General features: G+C 50.3%; 1 protein-coding gene across 3 annotated transcripts; it reads left to right on the top strand.

Moving 5' to 3' along the window:
* The first annotated feature begins 4,762 nt into the window (after positions 1 to 4,762).
* On the top strand, positions 4,763 to 20,462 carry AMER1 (APC membrane recruitment protein 1). 3 transcript variants are annotated; one of them, XM_032620396.1, is made up of 3 exons: positions 4,763 to 4,928; positions 10,549 to 10,643; positions 16,956 to 20,462. In XM_032620396.1, the coding sequence occupies exon 3, from the start codon at positions 17,056 to 17,058 to the stop codon at positions 20,443 to 20,445; it is 3,390 nt and encodes a 1,129-aa protein (XP_032476287.1). In that variant the 5' UTR covers positions 4,763 to 4,928; positions 10,549 to 10,643; positions 16,956 to 17,055; the 3' UTR covers positions 20,446 to 20,462. The 3 variants fall into 3 exon arrangements, with proteins under 3 accessions (XP_032476287.1, XP_032476289.1, XP_032476290.1); XM_032620398.1 differs by lacking the exon at positions 10,549 to 10,643; XM_032620399.1 differs by lacking the exons at positions 4,763 to 4,928; positions 10,549 to 10,643 and adding an exon at positions 5,011 to 5,146.
* Positions 20,463 to 21,185: the final 723 nt, after the last annotated feature.

Genomic DNA, 21,185 nt, shown 5'->3' with positions numbered 1-21,185 from the left:
TAGGCAGAATACTCTTTGACATAAATCATGGCAATATCTTTTTGGATCTGTCTCCTAGAGTAATGGAAATAAAAACAAAAATAAGCAAATGGGACCTAATTAAACTTAAAAGGTTTTGCACAGCATAGGAAACCATAAACAAAACCAAAAGACAACTTACAGAATGGGAGAAACTATTTGAAAATCATTCAACTGACAAGAGTTTAACCTCCAAAATATACAAACAGCTCATGTAGCTCTATATCAAAAAAACAAACAACCCAATCAAAAAATGGGCAGAAGATCTAAATAGACATTTCTCCAAGGAAGACACACAGATGGCCAAAAGGCACATGAAAATATGCTCAACATCACTAATTATTAGAGAAATGACTACAGTGAGGTATCACCTCACGCCCATAAGAATGGCCATCATCAAAAAGTCTACAAACAATAAATGCTGGAGAGGGTGTGGAGAAAAGGGAACTCTCCTACACTGGTGATGGTAATGTGAATTGGTGCAACCATTATGGAGAAGAGTATAGAGGTTCCTTAAAAAAAAAAAAAATAACTACCATGTGATACAGCAATCCCACTCCTGGCATACATCCAGAGAAAACCATAATTCGAAAAGATACATGCAGTCCAATGTTCATTGCAGCACTATTTACAATAGCCAAGGCACGGAAGCAACCTAAATGTCCATCAACAGATGAATGGATAAAGAAGAGGTGGTATATTTACACAATGGAATATTACTCAGCCATATAAAAGAATGAAGTAATGCCATTTGCAACAATACAGATGAACCTAGAGATTATCATACTAAGTGAAATAAGCCAGACAGAGAAAGACTAATATCATATGATATCGCTTATATGTGGAACCTTAAAAAAAATAAAGATACAGATGAACTTATATACAAAATCGAAACAGATCTACAGATATAGAAAACAAACTTATAGTTACATAAGGAGAAAGTTGGGGGGAGGGATAAATTAGGAGTTTGGGATTAACTACTATATATAAAATAGATAACCATCAAGGACCTACTGTATAGCACAGGGACCTAGAGTCAGCATTTTGCAATAATCTATAACGGAAAAGAAGCTGGAAAAAAAAGATATATATGTTGTATAACTGAATCACTTTGCTAAACACCTGAAACTAATCCAACATTGTATATCAAGTATATTTCAATAAAATAAGCAAGTTTAAAAACATCTCTGTATAAAGAGTCACAGGCTCTTGTGTGTTTATATGAAAAAATGGTTTCAAAATTAGTTCTATAACTTTGAAGAGCTGTACACTGAATCAGAAGTAGACCAACAATAATAATACAGTAGCAGCAGTTAACATTTATTGAGAGTTTTGTATGTATCAGGCTCTGTACTGAGTACTTACGTGTAATACTCATTTATTTTTTACCACAACTCTGTGACATGGGCACTCCTATTATTACTTTTTTTCAGAAGAGAAAACTGAAACTCAGAGAGGGGAATTAACCTGCCCAGTTCACACTGCTCCAAAGTGGTATGGCCAGCATCCCAGCCCAGGCAGTCTGGTATCAGTGCCACTACACTATTTAGCTTGCTTCCATGGGAAGGACAAACTTAGCTAGCTGAGCCTCAATTTAGCCAGACAGCCATGGTCTTTTACACTTTCATTCCAGACCTATCTTTCCAGCCCAGTTTCCAGCTCTTCCTCTCTCTATATACAAATACTCAGCCCCAGATGTCCAGAATCCTAGCTTTTGCTTAACCCACCATACTCTCTCAGACTGATGGGCTTTGTATTGGGCAGGAATCCTTTCCCTACTTTTCTGACTTGACATAATCCTCAAGGCCATCCTCCATGGAACTTTTCTCTGATGCCCTTCCCTACCCTGGAGGGAAGGAACCTCTTCATCTGCAATGCTCCACATCACCTTTGCCAGACGTCTAGCTTTCAGCTCCTCTCAGAACTCCATCGCCAGAGTCCCCTTTCTCCCAGAATGTTACCACTGTACCCACTCCTCCCAATGCCTATCACCAGGCCTGGCATAGAGGAGGTGCCCATGGAACATTTGGTGAAGAAAGAAATGAGCAGTGTAGTCATGTGAATCAGTCTGTCTACCTGAGTTTATAGAGTTGCCTCCACACAGCCTGCACATCTGTTCTCATGGGCTTTTCACCACAGAAACAAGGTATTAAGCAGCAGAGTGATTATCTCCACTTTGTAGGTGAAGAAACTTAAGAAGAGAAAGTATTCTTGCTCCCCACCACCAGCCCCTGTAGTGACCAAACAAGTTGATCGCGTATCACTCAGCATGTGTAATGGGGGCCTGGAGGGTACCCTCTTCAAGAAGGCAGTTTGAGGTGCAAGTTTATGCCCATACTTGGTCTTGCCATACATTGTCCCTGGGGAGGAGTGGGCTATACAAACAAGGAGGTGTGCCACCCCCCCCAATATCCCTTCTACCTTAATGTGTACATACACAATCTCTCCCTGAGACTTAGAAATATCAGGACCAAGAAGAAGGGCACCCAGCTGAGACCTCTTTAGCATGTCAAAGACTACTTTCATTTTCATCAATCCCTACTTATTTTGGGCCCAGCCCAACATCAAATATCTATCAGTCCCAAATCTGACTGGTGTGGCAGAATGTTTGGTAGCTGGATAGAGGATATGGAGGACTAGCTCCTGTGACAGGAGCCACGCAACAGTGCCCCCTCACCTCAGGGTTATTTCAAGCCCACCACTTGACTACTTTGTACGTCTCTTCTCCCTGTTACCACAGCTGAGACTGTCCTGGCCCTGTGTTTTCCTGGGCTCCAGATTTGGAAACTGTCTTCTCCAAATTGTAATCTTTGGTCTACTCCAGTGAATCAAGGTTCTGGGTGAAAAGGGAACAGATGGCAGGCAACCAGAGGCACGAGGCAGTGAGAAAGCCTATGAAGGAGGTGCTGGGAAAAAAAAAAAGACACCTCCAAATCAGGTCCAATAAATGAGAATCAGGACTTTGCAAAGCAGGAAAGCATAGCACCAGGGAAACATTATAGTCCAGCCATTCTGATGGGGAAACAGGCTAGGGAGAGGAGGGCACTTGCCCAACAAAGTTGCACAATGAGTTAGCCACAGCCCCCTCCTCCCTGACATTTATTTGGACCTAGGACTAGGAGAGGAGGTCTGATGTTCAAATACTGATTTTTGTTGGCCATGTATAGAATGTCATGGAAAGTCACATAATATTATAAAAAGAATTGAGTTGAACTGTCCGAGTTGGAAGACATCAATGAGCTTGAACAGTCTTACTCCCTCCTTGTGGAGGTGGGGTAATGGACTGGCCCAGAGAAGAAAACGGACTGGCCAAAGTCATACAGCAACTCTGAGGCAGAGTAGGAGCCAGATCCCAGCTCTAGCAGCCATGTCACTTCCTGTGCCACACACATGCAGAGGCAGCAGTCCTCCTCTTACTAGTTTAGCAGCTGGATCTTTTCAAGGCAGACAGGACCCAATAGAGCAGCAGAGAACACTCCTCCTGCAATGCAAAAATGGCAAGCATTGTTCTCTAACCCCTCCCCTCTCCTCAACTTTACCACCTCCATCCCCATCCCCTCTGCTTTTTAGACTTTCACAGAGTTTTAGGGCTGGGCCTTCTGGATATTCTCGAGCTAGTGGTAGAACTGGATTCTTTGTTTCCTCTGCTCACCTGACCCTGGCAGCCACCAATGCCACTTAATGCCCTCAGGCTACTTAGAGACCACCGAAGTTCAAGGCTGGCCCCCTGCCACATCTGACACATCAGCGGCAAAGATAGTACAGGCTTCCTCACTCCACCTTCAACTTTGACCTCCAGTCTGGGCCCAGACAAGATTTTTCTCTAAATATCCATATTTTTCAGGGACAGGAAACTGCACAAAGCCTAGCTCACCATTAAAAGGTTGAGGAGGTCACTAGAGACTTTGGGGATCCCCTCAAGTTCCGTAAAAGTTGGTAAATTTGGGTGAGGGTCAATCACGAAAACAGGTCTTTACAGAGAAAAGTGAAAGCAGCCCTGGACTGGGAGCCTGGGTTCTGAACTCCAAATCTGCCCCAGTCGCTGGCAGGGTAGGTGACCTTGGAAGAGCACTTTCTCTTCTCTGGGCAGCAGCAGGCCCTTCAGTAACTGGTGGAAGCTGGACTCTATGGTCTCTTAAGGCTCCAGCGTGCCAAAGAGGCGGAGGAAGCTGGGACGCGGGCGCTGCAATTCGCTTTCCTGGCAGGTGAGTCCCTCGGCGCGGCCCAGGGGCGCGTGCCCCGGGGCCCTGTTTCTATGCCTAAGGATGGGCCCGGCAAGGTGCCAAGGGGCTTTGTAGTCCCCAACCTCTCCGCCCCCGCCTCTCCCCGCCGGCCTCTCGCTCTGGAATAAACTGCCGGGTGGCGGCCAGGGCGCCGCAGCGCGATTGCACCGCGGCCACGGAAATGGGAACGCATGCAAAATCGAAACCGAGCTCCAAGGCTCCAGCGAGCCCCATCCGGGCGGGACCGGCCCCTCGAGCTTGCGGTGTCGCCAAGCAGCGACCAGCCCGGCGTGGGGGGGAGGGGGGGAGTGGGGAGTCCCAGCGAGGGGCTCTGCAGCCTCTACGTCCCCTGCCAACACCACGCCCGCGCTTATTTGCATTTAAAGAGAAACGCACCAAGGAAAACAGTGGGCGAGTCGGGAAACGCCTTCTCACCGTGGCGATTGGGCCATACGCCTGCCAATCAGGGCGCTGATGCCCCACCCTGTGGCTGTGGAGTCCGGGGGGAAGGGTATGGGGGAGCTGCCCAGAGCTTGGGGTAGGGGAGCCGGTGCAGGAGGTGACTGGAGCCGCGGCGGCGGCAGGGGCGGCTGTGGCGACACTCTCAGCCGTGGCAGCCAAGGTTCCAGCCCCGGCTGGAGGGAGGCGCAAAAGACAATAAGCGGGCTGGAAACCGGACCGGGCCGGGTAAGCATTGCGCGCGGCCAGGAGCCTCCGCCTGCCCGCCGTCCAATGCAGTCTCGCGTGCTCCGCTCTGGCCGCCTGGAGAGGAGCTCTAAGGGCTGGGCCGGTCGGCATCCGGACCGCTCTGCGCTCCCCTTTGAAACCCGCTTTGAGGACTGTCCGGTGAGGGCCAGAGCAGTGTCCCCTGGGCGCGAGCGACCGCGGCTAGAGGCGGAGAAGAGGTGGGCAGGCCGGCGGGCTATCCTGGGCCATGCCTTGGGGCTCTCGGGGGAGGCGGGGATGGGGCCCGCACGTGCTGCCCTGCGGTCTCGGGAGGGGAGCAGCCGACCAGCACTCCCAGCGGTGCATTTGTAGGCCGGGAGCTTTACAGCTTTGTTGTAGCACATTAGCTGGAACAGCTGTGTTACGCGGGTATTGCTCACCCCAGCGGCTCGTCTGCCGCCCCGCCCCTCCCCTCCCCTCCCCTCCCCTCCCCTCCCCTGCGCATCTCCTGCCTCTCCCTGTCCTCTAGGGACGAAGCCAGCGCGTTAGGCTGGGCCCGACGGGTACTTACTTTGGCGTGAATTGGGGTATCTACATTGTCTGCCTCCTCCCTGGGGGAACTCAGTTGGGCCTGTGGTCTGCTCACTTCCCTTTGGAACGTCGGCCTTGAGGCCCCAACAGCCGCGCCCCCTGCTCCTGGGCCTCCGGGCGCATCTGGCGCCCCCGCCTCCGCGGACACGGGGGCTGGCAACCCGGCTCTCGCTGTACCTTGCGTTAGGGCAGCAGCTCAAGCTAGTCCTTGGGTTAGAGCTGCAAGGCCGCTTTGTGTCCCCCACCTACCCCCCCACACACACACGCCTCGCCTCCTCTCCCCTTGGAGGGCACTGGCCGCGTTTTTCTCTCCAGCCAACGGTTTAAAAATAGCGATAAGCATGGTGGGGTGTGTGTGTATGTGGGGGGGAGGGTGTTCTGTGCCAGAGGCCGAGGGAGCAATTATTGTAGTAGGGAACGAACTACAATAATTTGGGTTTGTGTTTGGGTGTGTGTGAGAGAGCTAGAGAGGCAGCCAAACCCTCCAACTTCGCAGTTACTTAAAATGCCCAGGCTGCCAGGCCGCTGTCATTGTCTGCTGCAGACACCTTTGACACTGGTGACCGCTGGACTTTGCCTAGGCTTTCCGGTGGTGAGGGTTTGTGCCCTCCAGGCGCGCCACAGCACAGGCAGCAGCTGGACTGGCTCCGCAGAGCCGGCCTCGGTTTGGCCAGACTTGTCTTGGCACGGGCCGCGGGGTCAAGGTGAGCCTTTGCCCCTCACACACTAACATCTCCCTCTGCAGCTTTGCCTGCCTGCTGCATTCATCTGGGCTGGGTGGAGGGTGCTGCGCTGTTGGACTCTGCACCCCACCCCTTGGGGATTCCAGCAGAGCCCCCTCCCCGAGTGCAGCTCCGCTCATTCGGGCCCCATCCACCGCTGTGTGCCTCTGGCAATAGACTCTAGGCCTTTCTGAGGAACAAGAGGGAGGGAGCTACCTAGGGGCTTGAAAGGCTCTTCTTGGACATTTGACCCACCTCTGAGGGTGGAGAACTCTGTGGGCTGCAGGGCCCAGGCAAAGCCTAGGCACCTTTGAGAGTGAGATCCAATAAATCACTCACTTAAGGGAAGGCTAGCTGGGGACCTTTGTGACACTAGCCAGGACTGTAGATACTACACTACAGTCACCTCCTCTCACTTTGACCAAGCACCAATACAGTCCCCCTACTTGCAGCTGGACATCCCTGGCCCAGAGCTGGACATGTCCTCTGCACTGCCTCAAACCAACAGCCATCTAACATACCTGCCCTATATAACTCCCTCCCCACACCCAAGCCCACTCACCTTGCACTGTCCAAATTCTCTTCCCTCTCAGCTCTGGGCCTATCTCCTTAGTGCCTTTCCTGCCTGTCTCTTGCAGTCCATGATGACCTCTTCTTTCTCAGAACTCAGAACTCCTCCAGGCTGCCTGCATCCCTTGGGCATTTTGGGGCTTAAATTATAATAGGAGACAAATAATAATTGAGTTTCCCTGCCTCTACTTTGTCTCCCTGATATCATGGATGTTTGGGTTCTTTTGGAACCTCTCAGGGGGGTAAAGGAAACCTGGATCTCAGCCACAATCCCCTCAAAGCCTAGCAATGCATAGCAGTCAATGAATGCTCTGGAAGGACTTGCCGTCTGTAAAGCTTTGGAGACCTTTACCTCTCCACTGGCACTTGTCCTGGTTCATATGAAAATGATTAGAAAAATGATACTGAAGGCTCAGATATTTATTGAGTATACTTAATGAAGATTGAGAAGGGGGTGGGTTACATCTAAAATTAAAAGTAAATAAATCATGATGTCTCCCTTCAATAAGCTCAGGACCTGGACTGCCCCGTCCCCAGACTACACTACCTTTGGTTGCTGATTCATGAGTGTAGAGGCAAACTAAGTATGGAGAGAGATGAGAGATCTGTATATACAGGGGAATTGCCCTGGGAAGCCTCCAGAAATTAGAGGGGTTTGGTTAGGCAAAGGATAGTGGTATAAGCAAAATTACGAGTAGGAGGGGGTGGCTTGCAAGCAGGCTGAGTACAGTGACAGTCTTTTCTGGTTGCTACTGTAAGGTATAAAGGAGGTTGGGGCCCAGTGGTGGTGGTGTTCCCAAATGCCATGTTGTGGAATGAGGATCTGATCTTGGGGGAATGGAGGAAGGGGCCATCAAAGAATGGGGAATTGGGAGGTTTTGATATTTTTGGTGTGCAAACATGCCACAATAAAATGGGATTTTAGGAAGGGTTTTAGAATGGGGTCTTAGAAAGGGATAGGAAGAGCACCATAAATTGGGCAGGTAAGAGGCCACCTTTGGATCTGAAAGAACTGGGGAGCAGGCTATCTCTAGAGGGAAACTGTATCTTGTCAGCCTCTCTTTGGCCTTGCAGGGGGTTGGGGGAAAGGAGGGAGCCTGGAGCCTACATACCAACATGGTGGAGGCTAAGTGTCCCTCAGGCCTCTGCTGATCCTTTTTCTCCCAGCTGGACAGGCCTTCACGGAGCACCAGTTTGGACACCTATGTTTACAGATGGGAATCCTGAGGCATTGGAAAGCAACAGGGACTTGCTTAACGTCACACAGCATTTAGGGAGAGGCTGCTGCCTCCTGTGCAGTGACTCCACTGTATCCCACTGTCTCCAGCAGCCTCCATTCAACACAAATCAGCACAAGTTGCATTAACTAACCCCTCATCTTACCTCACCCATTCATCAAGAGTGAAGGGATGCTAAGTTAGCTTGCTAGGAACTCCTCCCCTGGCATGTCTCTTGCGTTTTAGTCTTGGTCTACAGCCTGTCAGGGGCTGAAAGTTTCAGGAAGGGAGGTAATTGAAAGAAGTTGGCAGTCCAGTGATTCTCTCCTAGTATAGTGGAGGTGTTAAAAATTCCTCAAGAACGGTTACATTTACAATCTCTGAACCAGGGGATGAAGGGAATGAGAGAAATAGCAACAAGTCTGGCTTGCTTGTAGAATCAAAGAGGGAGAAGGGCTTCCAGCCCCCTCATTTACAGATGGGCTATAAGAGGGCATGCCCAGTGTTATTTCATCAGTGCCCCTGCCTCAAATCCTGACCTGGCAGATAGACTAGGTGATAAAAGTAAAGCCCTCGGAGGAGGCGTTTCATAGCCTTCCTGTGTCATTCATTCCTGAGTTACCCATCTCATTGCCAAGAAGTTCTTTCTCAGATCTAACCTGAGCCTCTCATGCTATGCTTAAACCAACTGTGTGTGTGTGTGTGTGTGTGTGTGTGTGTGTGTGTGTGTTGGGGGGTGGGGTTGAGAGCAGCTGGCCACCATTGCTCTTCTGCTTAACAATTCATTGGAGATTTCATGGGCATTAAACCATCTCTTCCACCTCCAACTTCTATTCTCTGAATTAAATAATCATAGAATCTTTTCACCTCTCCTTGGTCTATTTTTCAAACCTGTGCATGTGTAAGTATATGGCGAGCAAGGCAGGCAGGGAAACCAGAACCACTGCAGAGGTGCAGGTGCCAGCCGAGTGAGGGTGCATTGCTCCCCTGCACCTCCCCTTTTGGGATTAGGGGATAATATGAACAATGAAGGAAATGGCCCAAGGGAGCTTGGTGGAGTCAGAGGCAGCCATGGTGGTGCTGCAGGGGGTGGGGGTGGGGGAGCTTTGCAACCTTTTGATCTACATTTCTTGCTGCAGAGCGTTCATTGCTCTCATCTCCTACAGGGTTTTTTTTCCCCTTGCTGGGTTTCGAAGCAGATACTAACCCCTCTTCTCTAGCCAGTACTCCTCAGCCCTCCCTTTCGGGGGGCTGCAGCTCTTTCCGGAGAGAGAGGGCTAGGCCCAGACAGTTGTGGTCCCCCTCCTCTCTGTATATGTATGAAATATTCATAGGCTAGGCCTCCTGCATTCAGAAAGAGTAAAATGCTGGGTGGGCTTGCAGGGGGTAGAAATGAGAGGCATGAGGAGTGAGGCTGGGCCACAGTACACCTCTGTTCTGCAGTGGACCCAACCGGCTAGGCATCCAGGCCTCCCAGTGAAGCCTAAGATACCCAACATCCCATTCCCTCAACATGCCTCCTGACTCAGCAGCCACTAGAAAACTGGACACAGGACCGCCCTTTCCCCAGCTTCTCATGCATCCTGGGGGAAGCAGATCCCCAGTCCAATCTCCCATTTCTACATGGGAAAACAGAGGCCCAGAACAGGGAAGGGATTTATTTGCCCAAGGTTACATGAGAGCACAAAGCTCCTGCCCCCCAATTCTAGGCTTCTTTCTCTAACCACACTGATCCTGATTCCCCGCCCCCCCACCAAACCTCAGTTTCCTTACCTGGTCTCTCACATAGGGTATGGTGCATACAGAGGGGTGAATACATAGGAAAGTCAGGAGTCTCCATTGTTCACTCCACCCAGCTGCTCCTCTGCAGGCTTTCCTTGGCATCCTTGTCACATCTGTTCCCCTGTGATTAGCTCCTCTCTTGTTCTTCATCTGAACAGGGATGGAAGGAGGTAGTGCCTGTCTTTGATCTCACCCTTGCTGGGTTAGTACTGACATAGTGGAAGCCTTATGATGCAGGCATGACACCTTCCTTGGATACATTCCTCTCTAAGGGGGTTGGGAGACTGAGAGGGCAGTGGCAAGTAGGTGGCCCCCAGAGCCCCCACCGTTCCAGGCAAGTTGGGTAGGCAGCCTCAGCAGCCTGAGGAGAAAGACAGCATCAAGAACATTCACCAGGAAGGCCTGTTTCTAGGGAGAGGCAGTGTCTGGGTGACCACACCTCCCAGACTGGAGAAGCCCCTGTATATTTGAGGCTGAAGCTAAGGGGCAGAGAAGTGAGCCTAGGAAACCTGCAAAGGGCATGCAGAGAGCAAGTCTTGAAAGTCAGGCAAAGGGGTTTGGCCTTGATACTGTAGGCAATGCGGAATATTTGGTAAGTAGAGGAGTGATGTGCTGAAATCAGGATTGTAAGAAAATGAATCTGGCAAGGGTGTGCAGGATGGATGAGATGGAAGTGGGGAGACACGGGGTGGGATTTCAGTGTCATGGCAGGGAGGAACCAGAGGAAACTCTGCTAAGACGCTTTTGTCATCCTCATAGGACTGGGAGGAGTGGAGGGGAATCTGACGAGCTGGAGTGGAGAAGTTCGCTGCAAGAGGCCCCATCACAAGGGCAAGTTATTGAACATCTGCTTGGTACATAGCAAATAATCTGTCTTTTACATTTATCATCTCTAATCCTTACTGCAATTCTAGATGGTAGGTAGCATTTTCTTCATTTTATAGATAAGGCGTTTGAGTTTCAGAAAGGTTAGGCCACTTTCTCATATCCCACAGCCTGAAAGGGATGAAGCTGGCATTTTAGTTCTGGGCTGACAAACTCCAGCTAAATTAGAATTCAGTTGAACCAATGTTGTTTGAGCTCCTGCTCTGTGCTAGATATGGTGACTACTGTATAAGATGAAGGAGGGTGCATTGAGAGAAATGAAAAGGCAGACTGAGGCCTGCCAGAATGAATTGCCCAAGGCTGAGTATGTTAATTCATTTAACAGACTAGTGGTGGGGGAATAGGAGCAGGGGCTAGAGGGCCCAGTTTGGGGTCTGTGCTGCATCTAGAGTTGGTGGGATGCCCCCTTGAGAAGAGGTGCCCCTCAGGAAGCCTGCAAACTAGGAGAGGAGTGGTTTCAGGGATAGCTTGGGTGGGGCTCTGCCAGCAGCTTTTACAGCTCCACCAAAGAATACCAAGCTAGACAGCCCTTCCTTCAGGTCCTGAAAAAAATGGTTTTGAGAGTAGACTTTGGCTGTGGGCTTTAGAAATGGTTGATTCAAATTCCAAATCTCAAAGATCATTTTCCTTAAATAATAGCTCAAATTCTTTGTCCCCGTTTTATCTTTACCTTTATCTTTGTCCCCACTGGCAGGTTTCTGTTTGGACCTTTTTTTTTGGCCCCTCAAACTTATCTTTTTTATTTGGCCCCTCAAACTTATCTCCCAAGGAAAAGAAGAGTAGAGGAACATATTCCACGGTTTGGGAGTAGTGATGATGGGGTTGCTGATGAGGAGAACAGCCACAGGCTGGGTTGGCAGCTCTTGGATTCTGAAGTCATCAGGCTTTCTGGAATGTGCTAGGTGGAGCCAAAATAGTGGCAGCCAGTGAGGACTGGAAATGCTTCAGAGAAGGCTCAGCTGGGTTGGGACAGGAGTGTGATGGGAGGGGGAGATGATGGCTCTTGCAGGTGTGAGGGGAACCTGCACAGTCCTTACTCTCAGTCTTCTTCCTTTGATTAGGGGCCAGAATGGTACAGCAGAATGGCATAGAATTGGGACTCAAAGAGGCCTGGAAACTGGTGTGGCTCTGTCATCATCCCACTGTGTGACCTTAGGCAAGTCTTTTCCCAAGCCTAGGCAGTTTCCTTTTCTGTGACAAGGAGTTACCATCCCCTACCAGGCCTGATTAATGGATTTCTGGGAAGGAGAAATGAGGAGTGAGGAAGTAGGGAACACTTTGTAAGCTGGTAAGTACCATGAGTGGATAAAGGACATCTGTTGATTTGCATTTCCTTTGATGCTGGTACTTTAGCTGAGTTTGAATTGTTGACCTTTCTGGCTTGGGCTAGAGAACCTGGCTACTTGAAATTCCCAGATAATCCAGAGCTGTTAGCCAGTAGCTGATTTGAGGCAACATTTTGAGTTCCTGAATGTCAAAGGTTGGCTAAAAGAACAAGTAAAGCCTCCTGTGAGATAACTGCACAGTCACTCTCATTTACCATTTGGGTAAACTGAGGCCCAAGGAGGTTTGGTGACATACCCTTAGAGCACTGGGGAGCACTTTAGTCAACCCTGACTGAGGTAGTTTTGCTGCTAGAAACTGTCCAACTATAGTTTGAATAAAATACATATAAAACTAGTCGCCATGTTTTTGAGCCTCTGTTATATAATGCATTTTATTTCGTACTTTATATACATCGGTTTTGTTCCTTAAAATAGCTTTAAGACATAGGCACTTTTAATAGCATCATTTACCAGTTGGGGAAACTGAAAGAGCTTGCTGGATTTCCCCCAGGTAGGCAGAGCTGATTACAGTGCAGAACTGGCTGACTCTCAGGGAGTGGGGGGCTGGGCTTCCTGTCCTTACTACTCTTTCCTTAAGACCACCCTCCTCCACATACATGAGGGCAGGATGGGCCCAGAGTGGGCTTGCTCCCAGGAAAACTTCTTGGAGGAGGTCTGGGAAACTATGACTGGTTGAGGCCATGCCTCTGGAGCTACTGCATAAATCCACACACTTCTTCCCTGAACTCAGCCTTCTCTAAGTTGGCTGAGTTGGCCCCAGGAAATAGGGCTGGGAGCAGAATGTTTAAGACTTGGTGGAGCTGTTACCTCCTTATGAAGGATTCCTGGGGCAGGTTTGTGACTGGTCTTCTGCCTGTATTTTGAGAGGAGGGGAGAAGGAAGAAACTCTGCCCTAGCTCTGACCTAGCCTTTCACTGGTCCAAGAATGGCCTGAGGCTGGCCTTGGGAGCAGGGATGCCCACAGCCCAATTCTGGCCATGCTAGCAACAGCTGTAGCAAGTGGCCCCTGCCAGGGACCACAGAGTAGTCTTAGAGGGTTCCCTCACCCACCAGTCCACCTGAAACTTAGACAGCCATACAGGTTGAGGAACCTAAGGGTGGAGGGGCTCTGCATTTAGCAGGACCACTTTCTTGGCAGGAACCACGAAGGGAGCCAGCCTCAGCCTGGGGGAGCTGCAGAATCTGTCCCTTTGCTGTCCCCTTTGCCTTCTGCCCCACCTCACTCTCCTGACCAGTGTACTCTGTGGTCCCGAGTAAAGGCAGCATAGCCCACTGGGGAAGGACAGCATTGGGACCTGGTGAGGTAGTAAGGTGTATGGAGAAGGGGCCTGGGCCAGAAGTGGCTAGGTGGGGCTGGGCTAGGGTGCTACTAGCTATGGGTGATTCCTGCCACCTCCTGTCCTACTGTCTTGCAGGGGGATACAGGGAAGAGACATTATGAGTGGGGTACATGGCTTTGGGAGGGACAAGGCAGGGAGGTAGGAGACAGCATAGTTTCAAGGCTGGTCCTTGCCAGCAAAGATAACCCTGGGCCTAGTTAGGAGGAAAGCCTGAAGCTGGGTGAAGAGAATTTCATTCCCAGGGATACAACCTTGCCTAGTTCACCCACTCCCACCACATACACAGAGGGCTTTTTAAACTGCCCTTAACGGAGGACTTTGTATAAATCCAGGAACATGTCTTTAAAATCCCCTCACACCGGGCTCTTCCTCAGCATGAGTCAAGGCAGCTAGTCCCTTGGACTTCCTGTAGTGAATGGCTTTCTCAAATGAGTGGCCTTTTAACATGGTCTACTACTTTCTAAGAAACTGGGATCTGACCTGAAATAATGGTAATGCCAACCTTTCTCATTTGCTTTGCACTTTACAGTTTACAAAGTGCTTTTGGTGTCTATTATCCCATCTAACCTTACATTACTGCAGTGGACTGGGGAGATAGAGGGGGTAGATAGAGGAGATATTTTGATCTCCATTTCACAAGCACCCAAGGCTCAGAGGAGTGCCTTGGCCTGGTCAGGGTCCCTTGGCATGGTATGCAACACAGCCCTGTGGCCCATGGCTCCTTCCACAACATACTGCAGATCCCTGTGACAGGGAAGGGGACAATGTAGAGAGCAGTGGGCTGGCCTCTACTCCAACGGAGCACAGAAGCAAGGGCAAGAGAAAGCCCAAAGGGACTACCCTCAAACCAAGGCATCAAGGTTCTGGAAAGCAGCCCTCTTTGAGATTCAGTCTGCCTAATTCTTCTGTTCACAGGAATTCCAGCTCCAAAACCAGTAGGACAATTAAGCCTTTGATTCACAAGGATGGGTAAGCCCATAAGGTTTTTCACTTAGCCCTTGGTCTTCCTTGATGACTAGTCTTGCCCATCCTTTCTCCTAAATAATTGCTGTTTTTACTCACTCCTGTCTAACAAGGCCCAGATTGAATGCCTCCTTATCAAGGCAGCTTTTCTGAGCCCAGGAGCTATCCTTCTGCCTTTCAAGTTTATCCTGGGATATGATCACAAGGTCTGAAGAATGATACTTCAACACTCTGCTTAAGCAATAATGGGGACTCTTCTCTAAGGCCTGCATCATATTGTGCCTTCAGACTATTATATATAGGTTTTTCTACCTGTTAGCCTAGGGGATCCCCAAAAGCAAGGACTGGGGTTTCCCCTTCTGGCAGCACTGAGCTTACTCCACAGAGGGGAGTAGAATTTCACAAATAACTCCATTTATTGTCACCCCATCTCCTCAATGCCCAGCACCATAATGACAACACTGTCAGTAATTTCTGGGCTGAGGTAAAAACATCTGTGTTCTGGAAAATGAGCGATTCAGATAGATGGTAGGGCCCTTATTCCCATACGACCCTGGTGCAGAGGACTCTGAGTGTATGTGTGTATGATTGTGTATTTGAGGGGTAGCACTGTCTATTGTGGGCCTATCAGTTACAGGGCTGAGCTGGAACAATGCCATGTTAAAGTATGTCACACAGAATCAAAAAAACAAAAACCTAACTTGAGCAAATGGCAATACAGATCTCTGCAGAGAGGGGATCAGATGAGGTTTTTTTTTTCTCTTGTTTTCTGGATAACCAGCCATTATCTTGCTCCTAGTTTAATATTCAGTTCTGCAGAGCCCCTGATGGAAGCCTGGATCACATTGATGATTCAAGTGTCAGGCCAAACAAGGCACAAGGCACAAAGTTAATATTTGCTAGACAAGATCAGGGACTCCAGCAAGGTTCCTCTAATGAGGTCAGAGGTCAGAGGCCAGAGTGTAGCTGCCAGGCTCTCTCCACCTCCAGTGCTGATCCTTAGTTTCACTGCAGGTGAATGTGTGAGTGTTATTACCGTGGCAACCAATCACAGGGCTGATGTGCTGGCTAGCTGCTCTTAGGACAACAGTGTTGCTTGCCTCTCCTTCTCTCTCTCTGGCTCCCAGCAGCTGTTCTGCCTCCCTGCCCTACCCAAGCTCCTTATCTGCTGGCGGCTACCCTACAGAGAGGGGACAGTGGTGAGGGACTTTCCAGGGAAGTGTCATTGGGTTTTAGCAGGTGGGTCACTGATCCAGCTGTCAATCAGTTGTAGTCACTGGAATCAATACATCAGACAATGGGGTTGGGGACGGGGATATGTTGGGGTAGGTGCTGGCTAGCTCTTCTTTTTATTCCATCTCTGTGACATTTGGATATTTAGAGGATTGGGAGCTTAGACCAGAAAGGTGTGTCTTGCACCAGGTTTGTTTATTTATTTATTTATTTATTTATTTAAAAAAAATTATTGGATTATAGTTACTTTACTATATGTTAGCATATAGAAACTAATGTTTTGTTAGTTTCTGTTGTATAGCAAAGTGAATCAGCTATACATATACATACAACCCCTCTTTTTTGGATTTCCTTCCCATTTAGGTCACCACAGAGCATTGAGTAGAGTGCCCTGTTGCACCAAGTTTATTTATTAAATAGCTGTTGAGAGCCTAACTCCCAGACCAGGGACATGAATCATGTGGAGTTCTGCCTTCAAGGAGTTCCCTTTCTAGATAGGGAGCTAGATGGGGGCCAAAGTAACGAAAGGAGCAGAGAAGAAACAGTCTGCCTCATGGTTCTAAAGTGGAACTTGGAGGTTTCAGTTGCTGAGGGCCACATTAAAATCTGTTCCGAGCAGGACAGTCACTAGAGAGTCTGACCTAGACCTACCCCTCACATAACCACTATGACAGGGAGGTATTTCTAGGTGTCTTGGACAGAGGATACTGAATCCCTGCGAGTACCTTGCCCCAAGGCTACCATGCCATCTTGGCTGATCCTGGATTGCAGCTCTGGAATGTGGGTATGCAAGGCTTCTACTCTGAGCTTTTGAAGGTATGAGCATGGTCCTATTAGGGAGCCTGGGGCAAGAAGGTGAAACTTCAGGTCTTCTTTTCTACCCAGCCCAAGGCAAAATGTCAGTGAGAGCCCTGGCTAATGTGAAATTGAGGCCTGGATGTTGCAGAACCCAGTGAATACTTAGTAGGCTATTTTGCCAGATGCTTTTCAAAAATTCTGTGTCATAAGAGTTGACTTCCCTTCTGCCTTTCCTGCCTCTCTACTCCACCCCCTTTGATAATCCCTCTCATGACCAATAGTACCATGGGCCTTTTTCATATCTGCAGTTCCCCCTGCCCAGTGCTCCCCTGAGCTTAAGGTGACCTGAAGTGAGTGGACCCAGCAAGTGGGGTAGGGGTGATGGCTGCCTGTTGCTCAGTGTAGGGTTTTGCTGCCTTGGGACCCAGAGGAGGCTGGCCCAGCAAGTCAAGCATATGGAGTGCATTAAGGTTTTCCCTACATTTTCTCTTACTTTCTGGTTCCACTCAAGCCTGAAACCACAGACACCTGTGAAAACAAACCCAGCCTGGTTGCTTGCTCACCAGTACTGTCTCTCTGTCTTTGTCTCTCTCATCTTCAGCCCCAACTGTGATGCTTCCTGACTGATGATGTTATAACAGTGCCCAGAAGCCAGAAGGCTGCATTTTTCAGCTGAACATACCTGAGTTGTCCCCACCATCATGGAGACCCAAAAGGATGAAGCTGCTCAGGCCAAGGGAACAGCAGTCTCTGTGGATACCCAGGACCAATGGGCAGAGAAAGGAGCCAAGAGCAAGGCAGCTGAGATGACAGAAGGGCCAGCATCAGAGCAACCCTCATCTGGCCCAGGTAGGCTGAAGAAAACTGCCATGAAACTCTTTGGTGGCAAGAAGAGCATCTGTACCCTGCCTAGTTTCTTTGGAGGGGGACGAAGCAAAGGTTCTGGGAAAGGCAGCTCTAAGAAGGGTCTTAGCAAGAGCAAGACCCACGATGGCCTGAGTGAAGCAGTCCATGGCCCTGAAGACATTGTCAGTGAAGGAAATGGCCTCTCCTTACCTTTGCCTGAGTCATCCTGCCGACTTCCCAGCTCTCAGAGTGCCCATGGATCTTTGGAGGCAGACTCCAGACGCAAGACGTCTGTGGCTGGAGCCACAGAGAAAGCTAGGGCTGAGAAGGCTCCCTTTGTGCCCAAGCCAAAAAAAGGCCTGAAAGGTTTTTTCAGCAGTATCCGCCGTCACCGGAAGAGCAAGGTCTCTGGGGCTGAGCAAAGTGATCCAAGAGCCAAGGAGCCTGAGGGGGCCAGAGACAGGCCTCATGAGCATGTGAGCTCAGCCCTTCTGTCCCACATTGAGAACCTCCAAGCCCCAAGAAAGGAAAATGCCAAATCCCAAGATGTCCCTGGGCCAAAAGTTTCTTCAGTACCAGAGACTTCTCCAGCAGCCACTGAGCAGACAGCCTGCAAAGATCCAGAAAAAACCATGGAGGCCTGTGCCTCAGCACTCCTGCAGCCCAAACCTGCCCCTGAAGCCAGTGGCCCAGAGGAGCCCCATAGCCCAGAAACAGGGGAGAAGGTTGTGTCAGGAGAGGTAAATCCACCCAATGGCCCTGTGGGGGACCAGCTGAGCCTCCTCTTTGGGGATGTCACATCCCTGAAAAGTTTTGACTCACTGACAGGTTGTGGTGACATAATAGCAGAACAGGACATGGACAGTATGACAGACAGCATGGCCTCTGGAGGCCAGAGGGCCAACCGAGATGGGACCAAACGAAGTTCCTGCCTGGTGACCTACCAAGGAGGGGGTGAGGAGATGGCCTTGCCTGATGATGATGACGAGGAAGAGGAGGAAGAGGAGGTGGAATTAGAGGAGGAAGAAGAGGAAGTCAAGGAGGAAGAAGACGATGACTTAGAATATCTGTGGACAAGTTCCCAGGTGTACCCAAGGCCCATTCTAAATCCAGGCTACCATCCCACCACATCCTCAGGCCACCTTGGTTACATGCTCCTTGACCCAGTTAGGTCTTATCCTGGCCTAGTCCCTGGGGACCTTTTGACTCCTCAGAGCGATCAGCAAGAGTCTGCCCCCAATAGTGATGAGGGTTATTATGACTCCACCACACCTGGACTTGAGGATGATTCAGGTGAGGCCCTGGGGATTGTCCGCAGGGATTGCTTGCCCCGAGACAGCTATAGTGGCGATGCCCTCTATGAGTTCTATGAGCCAGATGATAGTCTTGAGAACTCCCCACCTGGGGATGATTGCCTTTATGACCTCCATGGTCACAGCTCTGAGATGTTTGACCCCTTCTTGAACTTTGAGCCCTTTTCTTCCTCTCGGCCACCTGGGGCAATGGAGACAGAGGAAGAACGGCTAGTGACCATCCAGAAACAGTTGCTGTATTGGGAGCTTCGGCGGGAGCAGCGAGAGGCCCGCGAGGCATGTGCCCGAGAGGCTCACACCAGGGAGGCCTACACCCAAGAAACTCACACCAGGGAGGCCCATGCTCGAGAGGCCCACACCCGGGAAGCTTATGTCAGAGAGGCCCGAACTCGAGAGGCCTATGCCAGGGAGGCCTGTGGCCGAGAGGTCCGTGCTCGAGAGGCTCAAGTCCGAGAGGTCCAAGTCCGGCAGGAGAAGCCCATCATGGAGTATCAGATGAGGCCTTTAGGGCCATCAGTGATGGGCCTTGTGGAAGGGGCATCAGGGGCCTCTCAGACTTCCCACAGAGGAACCACCTCAGCTTTCCCTGCCACTGCAAGCAGTGAGCCAGACTGGAGGGACTTCCGTCCTTTGGAGAAGCGTTTCGAGGGAACCTGCTCCAAGAAAGATCAAAGTACTTGCCTGATGCAGCTCTTCCAGAGTGATGCTATGTTTGAGCCAGACATGCAAGAAGCAAATTTTGGAGGATCTCCCAGGAGGGCTTACCCTACTTATTCACCCCCTGAGGAGCCAGAGGAAGAGGAGGTTGAGAAGGAAGGGAATGCCACTGTGAGTTTCTCTCAGGCCCTTGTGGAGTTCACCAGCAATGGGAACCTCTTCTCCAGCATGTCTTGCAGCTCTGACTCTGACTCATCCTTCACTCAAAACCTCCCTGAGCTGCCCCCCATGGTGACCTTTGACATTGCTGATGTGGAACGGGATGGGGAAGGCAAGTGTGAAGAAAATCCTGAGTTCCACAATGATGAAGACCTTGCAGCCTCCTTGGAAGCTTTTGAACTGGGCTACTACCAGAAACGCGCCTTCAACAACTACCACAGCCGATTCTACCAAGGCCTACCCTGGGGTGTGAGCAGCCTCCCTCGATACTTGGGACTGCCTGGCATGCACCCTCGTCCTCCACCTGCTGCCATGGCCCTCAACAGGAGGAGCCGCTCCCTCGACACTGCTGAGACCCTGGAGCTGGAGCTCTCCAATTCTCACCTGGGCCAGGGCTACATGGAGTCTGATGAGCTTCAGGCTCAGCAAGAAGATTCAGATGAAGAAGAGGAGGAAGAATGGGGCCGAGACAGTCCCCTGTCCCTCTATACTGAACCTCCAGGGACCTACGACTGGCCTGCCTGGGCTCCCTGTCCTCTCACAGTGGGGCCAGGCCCTGCAGGAATAAGTCCTAGCCAGTTGGATGGGCCTTCCAGCCAGTCTCTATATGGACAGGCAGTCTGTTGCATATCTCCTGTCGCCATGTCAATGTTGCTGTCAGTATCAGGGCCAGAGCCAAGGGCACCTGGGGAAGCCAAGTCTCAGCTAGCTCGCCCTTCGCACCTACCCCTGCCCATGGGCCCTTGTTATAACCTTCAGCCGAAGGCCTCCCAGAGTCCGAGGGCCAGGCCTCGAGATGTGCTGCTGCCTGTTGATGAACCCAGTTGCTCCTCCATTCCTGGAGGCTTCAGCCCCAGCCCTCTGCCCCAGGCCAAGCCTGTAGGCATTACCCATGGCATCCCTCAGCTGCCCAGGGTCCGGCCTGAGCCCCCAGAGCCTCAGCCCATTCACTATGGGGCTTCCAGCCTTGACCTGTCAAAGGAGAGGGCTGAGCAAGGTGCCTCTCTCCCCACCAGCTACTCCTCCACTGCCATGAATGGAAACCTAGCTGAGTAGTCATCGTCAGTTCTGGAGTGGGGGGCGTGGGGCCTGAGCATGTGAATGGGAATCAGGGTTGGGCAGAGGGGTGGGGGGTGGGGGTTGCTGTTTAACTTGAAAATCCTTTTGGCCAAGGAAAGCTCCTATGAGTTTCACCTTTTTTTTTCCCCACTTCCCTTGTCTGCCATCTGTGGCCACATTCAGCTCAAGTACATCTGCCCTGGGAGATTGCTGCTGCTGCTGCTGTGCTTCAGTTTTCGCTTTTGGGTTTTTTCTTGTGACCCGTGCAGGGTTTGGGATGCTGTAATTTTGTGCCTATTCCAGTTGCCAAGGTAGTGATTTTATATATATATATAGCATGCATCCTTGACACAGACTGAACCCTTAGCACCCTCCGCGACTTCTCCACCCAGTGAATGATGAACCACTGATGAGCAGCCGCATCTACACTGCCTCCCACTTGGGGACAGGGAGCTTGTTTGCTGTTAGCAATGTGAAATTACGGTACAGATCCCCCTACCCCTACTTCCTTTGGTCTTGGCATAGCTGCCACCATTACATCAGATGATATAATCTATTAGCCCCAGCTAGCTGTCCTCAGAGAGGATCAAGTAGCATGTGTCTCACTGCCTATTGCTGTGGACTTTGGCATCATAACCAGATGAGGGCCTTTTATCCTGGCCTGCTACAGCTTGGGTTGAAGACAAAAACGTTAATTCCCTTAATGGAGTGATCAAATTCATCTCGTTGCAAACAGA

This window comes from Phocoena sinus, chromosome X (assembly GCF_008692025.1).
Source record: "Phocoena sinus isolate mPhoSin1 chromosome X, mPhoSin1.pri, whole genome shotgun sequence".
NCBI lineage: Eukaryota > Metazoa > Chordata > Mammalia > Artiodactyla > Phocoenidae > Phocoena > Phocoena sinus.
This window is presented reverse-complemented; position numbering and strand designations above follow the sequence as displayed.